This window comes from Malus domestica, chromosome 04 (assembly GCF_042453785.1).
Source record: "Malus domestica chromosome 04, GDT2T_hap1".
NCBI classification, from domain to species: domain Eukaryota; kingdom Viridiplantae; phylum Streptophyta; class Magnoliopsida; order Rosales; family Rosaceae; genus Malus; species Malus domestica.
Genome location: NC_091664.1, coordinates 16,642,322 through 16,650,582, shown reverse-complemented (window position 1 = coordinate 16,650,582; position 8,261 = coordinate 16,642,322). Strand labels below are relative to the sequence as shown.

The following is an 8,261-nucleotide window of genomic DNA, read 5'->3' as shown; positions in this document are numbered from 1 at the left end:
TTGTCTTCTCTTAGTCAATATCCTGGTTTTTTCACCCACAGAATTCTGCAAAAGCCAGCCAATAAGTTCAAAAAACTCCCTTATAGAAGAGACGTGTAGAACCAAGAGGAACACCAATTCTTTGTCCCTATTGGGAAAGAAGAAAAAAGAACGAAAAAAGTTTCTTGACCATGCTATAATGGTGAAAACCAAACCAAAAATAAACATGTTTCGTAAATCTCATCTGAATGCAAATAGCTGCCTTATTGATTTACCTAGGCAATGCACTGATTGTCACGCATACTTGTTATCCTAATCCATCATGCATTTTTGGTGATTCAAAAGCAACATACTCATCGACTTAACAACATGAAACAGAAAGTTAGGAACCGATGTATATTAAGAAGTCACTTTGTGCTACATTATTTAAGCAGGAACCAGAAAACACATTGGTCCTCTAAGGGTTCACAACTTGGAAGGACAAACTATATTATGATAAACACTACACAACTAACTAAAGTAGGAAATGGATATTGAAATTTTCACAAGGAACAGAGTTGATCAGACCGTTTGTTTGCGCTCGAATCCAGTGCCAGGGTCCTCAGTGCTAGGAAAAACCTCTAGCCCTGTGACAACAGCAGATGGAGGGCCGCGGCGACACCTCTGCTCCATCTCTTTAACCGCATCAGGGTTCCCAGAAAGCAGTGTCTCCACAGACCCATCTCTCCGGTTCCGAACCCAACCTTTCAAGCCTAATTCGGTTGCATTCCCCACAGTCCAGTCCCTGTAAAACACACCCTGCACTCTCCCCTTTATCACCAATCTCACCTGCACACTCAAAACCCAAAACCCAAATTCCAAATCCCATAACGAAATAAAGAAAAAATTCATTGAGAAATGTAAATAAAGAAGAGCAATTTGAATTATGAAATGCAAAAGGATCAAATTTACATCGAGATCGATAGATTATAAGATCCCATTACTTTAAACTGATCAAACAAATGCTAACAATGATTAAAATCTAACATGGATCACTATAAATTAAGAGGCAATCATAACTGTAAACTGATGAACAAAATGCTAAAGATTTGAATTTGACATCGAGAGAAGTAAATTAATAGACACCCATTAATGTAAACTGGTCCAAGAGCGAAGACGTACCGTTTTGGCGGAGGAGGACGACTGGGAGGAATCAGAGAAGGCGGCCTGGGAAGTGGTCATGAGGAGCAGAGAATGTCGAAGAGGAGGTGGACAAGGTCCGAGCAGAGAAGAAAGAGGAGGGCGAGGAAGAAGAGGAGGAAGGCAAAGCGAAAGAGGAGGGCGAAGAGGAAGAGGGTGAGGATTATGGAGATTGGGGACGACGAATCTAAGAGCAGGAACAGAAGCATTGGCTGAGTTATTGATTTGATTCCATTTATGTGGTGGATGTTTGGGGCTCCGAGATGTGAGGAATCTCAGTGGCCTCCCAGAGATTGCTGATGCCATTCAATTTTCTTTGTATTTATGATGTCAACGTCTACACTCTCTGTTTCTTCACTCTTCAGGAGGTTTCTGAATAATTCCCGTCCATTTTTGCTACAAGTAGAGATGATGGGCCAATGAGGTTTGATGTCGTCGAACTCAGAGGCCCAATCCTAAGGTTCGAATTCAATGCAAAGTTTGTTGCTTCAGGCCCAGTTTACTTTCTCTAACTATATTTCGCAATATCTAAGGTGTGGACAGAGCATTGCGGACGGAATGTGGACCGTAGAATTAAATTTGAATGGCTGAAAAATGAATCCATCATAAAGGACTTAATGTGAAACCGGGTTAAAAAAGACCTCAATTCAAAAAATTAGAAGCACCAGTTGAAACTAGAAGCAACAGTTGAAACCAATTTTTTTTTCTTTTTCCTCTAAAAAATCTCCTTCTCACCCCGAGATCGTACTTATTCAAAGCTTGGGTACCGTTCGAAAAATTCGTTTCCGTTTCGAAACCCAGTCAGAGTATTGGTGTGGTTGTTGTCTTTAGGCTCAATGTAGTTCGATATTTAACCATCTTTGGTTTGAGGGTTAGCAGTTGCTTACACAGGAAAAATCCAGTGGTTCCTTGATTGAAGTGGGTTCAGAGTGGTTGCTTCTGCGAAAGTCGACGACAAACTTGATTCCAAAAACTAAATTTGAAATTTGGTGAGTTTGGAAATTTGTAACCCTAGAAAATAATTTTGTTATGTACGTAAACTTGTGTATATTTTTTAGGGTTTATGGTTCATTATGCAAGTGGGTTGATGAAATTAGTTGATGTGGAAGTCATCGAAAAATTTAGTGAGATGTAAGTTTATGAACTGGGGTTGACAAGTTGTGAACAAGATATATGTGCTTCAATTTGTTTTGTTGAATTTATATTGTTCACTTGGGAATGTTTTTTGTCGATGAATCTTTGTTAATTTTATGAATTAATTTGTTATTTCTTAACTCATGAAAGTAAGTTCATAGTAGATTTATAGCTATGAGAATTTGTTGACAGGATGTGTCAAGTAGATGTATAGATATGATAATTTGTTGACAGGTTGTATCAAGGATAAACATTGTTGTATTTGGTTGTTATCAGAGTGTATGTTGTTCAATTTGGTTGTGATGAATAGTTGTATTTTTATGTATACAGGAGATGGCAAATCAGGGGGTTGAACCCGCAACAAAACAGGAAGAATCTTATAGAGGAAGCGTTAACAACCTTTCTCAAGCTAGTCATGTCCTAGGAGTGTTGCATCACAAGTTTAATGATGCACATCTTGCTAAATTTAAGGACTCATGCTTTGGACACTTAGAGAGTGTCAATAGATTAGCCTTTAGTGGGCAACTTGCATGAATTGTCGATATGTAAAGTGGCAAATCAGGGGGTGAAGGACCTAGAGGGACTTACATATTTAATAGGCTGTGAGGTCACCAGGTTCACAAAGAAAGACTTTTGCCTCATTACCGGGCTTCGTTGTGACGAACCCTATGATTTAAAGGTTGCCGTTAAATAAGTATTTTCCTCAGAAGTTTGGTTTTGTTGGAGAGAATAGCAAGGGTAAGGGTAAAGGTAAGGTTGTGAAGGGGAAAGGTAAAGTGAAGACCGCCCCCAAGAAAGCTATGAAAAAGGTTTCAATGACATGTGTCGAGCTTGAAACTGTGTTTAAACAATGCGAGGATGAGGATGATGCATTGAAGATTAGGCTAGTTTACTTCACCAAAGGTGTGTTGATAAGGGCGAAGAGTAATGTGAGTATGAACCTAAAGTACTTGGACCTCGTTGAGGACATGGATAGGTTCAACACTTATTCTTGGGGTGTGATATCGTTCGAACAAGTATAGGACAACCTTTGTTTTCTTGTTGCTAGGAGAGGGAGAGAAAGAAAGGATGGTGATGCGGAAGGACGTAAGAAGGATGAAGAGGAACAAGAGAGGGGAAGTAAGAAGATGCAGAGATCCGGATGGGGCTGCAAAGGGTTTAGTTATGCCTTTCAGGTACAATTTGTTGGTTTGATTGAGGTGATTGTGGTGAGCACTAATTCAGTGTACGTGAAGGTGTGGGCATAAGAAAAAATTGAGCAACTGGAAAAGCCACTACGTTATTGCAAGATGACTGATCCGGCAGCCATCCCAAGAATTCTTCGGTGGTCGACAACAAATAAGTAGCTAATCTATGAACAGGTCCCAACGTACATAACTGAGAGTCGGGAGGTATGACCTTGTTTCAAAAGTTCTGAACTTATGAAGTATTGTGGAACTATTTTAATATCTGTTTGAAGTATGATGCACATTTATGAGTGTTTATGAATACATGTTTTGAGAAATGTACATAACTGAGAATATAGATGTATGACCTTATTTGAAAAGTTATTAACTTATGAGGACTTGTGCAGATATTTGAATATTTGTGTGAAGAATGGTGAACCTTTTTGTATGTTTATGAAAGCTTGTTTGCAAAAATGTAATTTTGATGACTGGTGATAAATGGTAGGCGGTGGGATTCGGGAGATAGTGCCCACTGAAACGGAGAAGAACTCAGGCTACTGGACATAGGGTGATGATGCTGATTTCGTGATGCTGGAAACCCTCACTTCGGATGCAAATGATGTCGGCTAGCTTAAAGCACAAATTAAGGTGTTGAAGGTGGTAGTGGGGTGTTTGGCCTATGAGAAGGATATTTTTTAGGGAAATGTGTTGAAGAAGGTGTAAGAGTTGACGGAGGAGGTGAAGGAATTTAGGAGAGAAGTTAAGGGAAAAGAGGAAGAAGAAGAGGAAGAGGAAGAAGAAAAACAAGAATAAGAACGGGAAGTTAAGGAAGAGGAAGAAGAAAAAGAAGAAAAGCAAAGGCAAGAAAAATAAGAAGAACAAGAAGAAGAAGAAGATGTACATGTAGATGATGAAGAGGGGAAAGAAGTAGGTAAAGAATAAGTAAAAGAAGAAGATGATGGTGGTCAAAGTTGCGGCACTGTACGAAATGGTGTCCATGAAAGAAAAGAAGAATCAAAAGGTGGTCAAAACTGGGGTGAAGTGGGGGAAGCTGAGGGATCAAGAGGGAATGAGGTTATGGTAGGTGTGGAGGAAATGGGTTTTCAGGACCTTATAGGGACTGCTAATTTGGAATGTCCTGGAGATGTGTGCAAACATATACTTGCACTGGTTGGAGAAAGGATAGCGCATGACCACGTAGAAGTCCAAAGTTTCGATGATGATGATGTTGCTATTTACACACCTAAGGGTAAGCATGTTGGAATGAATAGGAAAGTCTGGTACACTAAGGCGGCGACAAAGATTAGGGGCACCAAAAGGGGGCAAATAAGAAGACAAAAATGGTGCGTCACACGGAATTGATATTTGACATGACAAAGTGTTAATAACTCTAAGACGGTGAGCCAAGGGAGCTTGTTCTACAAAAGGGAGTGGCGTTTAAAGCAATCGACTCAGCCTGTGTGGTTGAGGCGCTTAAGTATTTATATCAATTTCATAGATTAAAGAATGCCGGTAACAAGTAATTGATCATTGTGTTTTGCTTATGGTGCTTTGGAATTTATATGCAGTAAACGACTAGAATGATGAAGGTAATTTTTTTTTTGTTACATTGTTAGTCTAGTTGGAGAATATGACTGTTAGACACACAGACTTTCTCCTTGACAAGGAAGGGTGGCTATCAACCGATGTAAGTTCGTAAAGCGTATTGTTGATGTAGTGTTTCCATATTGTTGGGATTGTATTGGTGTGAAAGTTTAATTACAAAATTTGTATTGTAGCATATTCATTTATAGCTTATCTCCTCCGAAAGCATGTCCAAAAGGTTCGGATGGTAAGGACAGTGTTGAGCACCGACACAAACGATTGGTTTTTGGTAAAATATCCAACATAATATGTGCTACTTATGTAAGTATGTGTAATTGTTATGTTAAGTGTGATTTCGGGCAGTAGAATTGGTGTACATGCCTTTTACTTTATACTTTGATGGTGTACAAACCTATTGTGAGCGCGACCACACTCAAATGACAACTCAAATAGCAACTAGAGGGCATAAACTCAAAACGTCCACTTCATTCTTACTTGTCATTTTGAAACGGTGAAAAGGGAGGGGGGCCATTTTCTACATCTTGGCTGGTCAATGTTGAGAGGGTGTACATGACCCTCAACCTTGATAACCATTAGGTTGCTATGGAGATGAACTTGAAAGCTGCAAGAATCTTAGTGTATGACTCCTTGAGATTAACAACGCATTCTTGGAAAGTGACAACAAAATTGGCTCCAATCTTCTATGTGTTGCTCGATATCCTACAAAGCATGTTGAGGGAGGTGAATGAGGAACCTTGGCCCATTGTTGCAAGTCAAAGGGCTCCACAACAAGATAATGGGTCAGTTAAAAATTTATTGAATTGTTAATTAAGTTAAATGATTGAATTATGTGTGAATTGTTTATGAAACTTGTTGGTGGCACAGGGGGGACTGTGGGATGTTCAATATAAAAGTCATAGAGTTCTTGTCTACGGGCATTCCCCTCGTTCTTATTAAGCCACAAAACATCCTTGCATTCCGATTAAGGATGGCAGTCGACATGTTGCATGGGGTGCACAATGTGTAGGCGGCTTTCGATGATTCAATGGTTGTCGATGTAATCTTGTAGACTTGTAGTCGATAAAACAAGTAGTATTTTGAAGAATATATGGTGGTGTATATATTTTTACTTTGTTAACACGAGTTTCATTGCTTGGGATGAATGTAATATCTCATTCTTGGTTATTTGTTGTTATGGATCAGTTAAATGGAATGAATTTGAACCATAGTGTTTCAAACCACCCCTTATGTGTTGAGAAAAAAAAAAGTGACAATTTATGAATACTTTATTACAAGATATGAATGTTTGTGATCAATGTTATCCAAGAGCCTTGGAGTACTGTGAAACCCACTTCAACAAATAAGTTAGACAATGAACTAGAATCAGACAAAGGAAATTAGAAAGTAAACTTTAATAATTTGGACGATTTTTTACTTGGTGTGGAAGAATGTACTAGGGTTAGGGATGCTTTCATTATCTCCTTCCAGATGATTTGTTGTTAGGGATAAGTGAAGCTGAATAATTTGAAAGAGAATTTTTGAAACAACGTTTATGGTTTATGAATACTTGTGACAATATATGATTTGATACTTATTTCTTATGAAAGTGTGTGATGGAGTAGTTGGAAAGGGTCATGCACAAGTGATAGGAGATAGTGAAACTGAAAGTGACAAAATAAATTGTACAGTGCAATGTGATGTTTTCCATCCCAACCAACAGACTAAAAATAACCTTCGTAAACGCAAACATTTCAAACTTAAAACCAACTTAATTGGTTAAACACAAACATAAATTAATACATACTAAAATGAAGTGTACTCGTCCAACTGCCTAAACATTAATACATAAAAAACGTCCAACATAAAACACAAACTAAAACATTAATTAAAACATGCTAAAATTAAATCTAAATTGCTTAAATCCACTTGGCCACTTTATCACATCATCCAGCATCATCAATTATTTGCACCCACGACATCACCAGCACTTGCACCTTCAACCTCACCTTCACCCTCACTGTCATCTTCACTGTCACCTTCATGCTCTCTTCTTCTTTTTCTCGAAGCCCAACTAACAATCCTCTTCGAGTCATTTGCACCCATCTGGGTGTGTGCACCATCGGTGACAGCCCTTGGTGGTTAAACGAAGTAAACGATGAGGTCGTTGTCAAGGTTGCCTAAAATGCTTACTTTGATTCAACTGATCGGTCGATCTACGCCCTTCGTGGAGCATGCAGTTCTCCTGAAAAAAGACTTGTTAGAGAAGAGGGGGTTATTTCGTATCAAGGTTTAGAAGAGATATGTACTAGAATCGACTTATTGGCATAAGCACTAAGTGAGTTACTCCCCAATCTTCTGATCAATCCGAACCTTCTAACTCCTCCTATGTTGTAGCTGCTTTTGCCAGATCTGATTAAAGTAGGTGAATCAAAGGATATCTCAGACAGGCAAAGTCATTCTATGAGCACTTGTGCCACTTTGTGAAGAAGTCCTTATATGCGGTTAGCAAAGTACTTATACAAGTGCAATCGTCAACAAATGTAACAAACCATTTAATTCTAGAAGAGGTAACAACTGGAGAGGGCCCCCAAACATCGAAATGCACAAGGTCAAAAGAAAAAGAGCTTTTATTCATAGTAGGAGGAAACGAAACACAATGGCTTTTAGCAAGAATACATACTTCACAATGTAAGTCTGATTCACTTATTCCACTAAATAAACTAGGCAACATATGTCGTAAATACCCAAAAGATGCATGGCCTAGCCGGCGATGCAATAATCACACTTCTTGTAAATTACTAGCATGAGACGCTCAAGCTACATTAGCTCTGCCAAGAACGATGTCATCCACATAGTACAACCTCTCTCTCTCTTAGTGCCATGCCCAATTATCACTTTGGTCTTAATATCCTAAAGTAGATAAAAGAACAGATACATTAGAACAACACAATTCAATTGCTCAATGACTTGCGGTATTGATAATAAATGATGTGATAAAGATTGCACAAGTAAGCATTAATGTAAATGAAGAGAGGGCGTGAGATACACAGTGCCAACGCCAACAACCAGTGCAATGGTACCGTTTGTAATTGCCACACAATTTTTATGAGACGTTGTCATATATTTAAAACACATTCTTATCATATGTCATATGATCTGTTGCACCAGAGTTCAGAATCCAACCTATATGATGCTCAGTGTTTGAGGCTAAAAAAACAC

General features: G+C 38.7%; 2 protein-coding genes across 2 annotated transcripts; one reads left to right on the top strand and one right to left on the bottom strand.

Annotated features, from left to right (window-relative positions):
- Positions 1-361: 361 nt before the first annotated feature.
- LOC114824368 (uncharacterized) lies at positions 362-1,563 on the bottom strand. The gene is made up of 2 exons (XM_029101061.2): positions 1,141-1,563; positions 362-807 (listed from the first exon to the last, which is right to left on the bottom strand). Exons 1-2 carry the CDS (start codon positions 1,462-1,464, stop codon positions 541-543), a joined length of 591 nt encoding a protein of 196 aa, XP_028956894.1. The 5' UTR covers positions 1,465-1,563; the 3' UTR covers positions 362-540.
- Positions 1,564-5,645: 4,082 nt separating this feature from the next.
- LOC139195020 (putative ubiquitin-like-specific protease 1B) lies at positions 5,646-6,069 on the top strand. Its single transcript, XM_070820198.1, has 2 exons — positions 5,646-5,842; positions 5,928-6,069. The coding sequence occupies exons 1-2, from the start codon at positions 5,646-5,648 to the stop codon at positions 6,067-6,069; spliced, it is 339 nt and encodes a 112-aa protein (XP_070676299.1).
- The last annotated feature ends 2,192 nt before the right edge of the window (positions 6,070-8,261 follow it).

Excerpts from the sequence above, each read along its gene's own strand:
- LOC114824368 (XM_029101061.2), bottom strand. The coding sequence starts at position 1,464 with ATGGCATCAGCAATCTCTGGGAGGCCACTGAGATTCCTCACATCTCGG. Across the intron at positions 808-1,140 it reads CGTCCTCCTCCGCCAAAACG|GTGAGATTGGTGATAAAGGG; the intron begins GTACGTCTTCGC and ends TTGAGTGTGCAG.
- LOC139195020 (XM_070820198.1), top strand. The coding sequence starts at position 5,646 with ATGGAGATGAACTTGAAAGCTGCAAGAATCTTAGTGTATGACTCCTTG. Across the intron at positions 5,843-5,927 it reads GCTCCACAACAAGATAATGG|GGGGGACTGTGGGATGTTCA; the intron begins GTCAGTTAAAAA and ends TTGGTGGCACAG.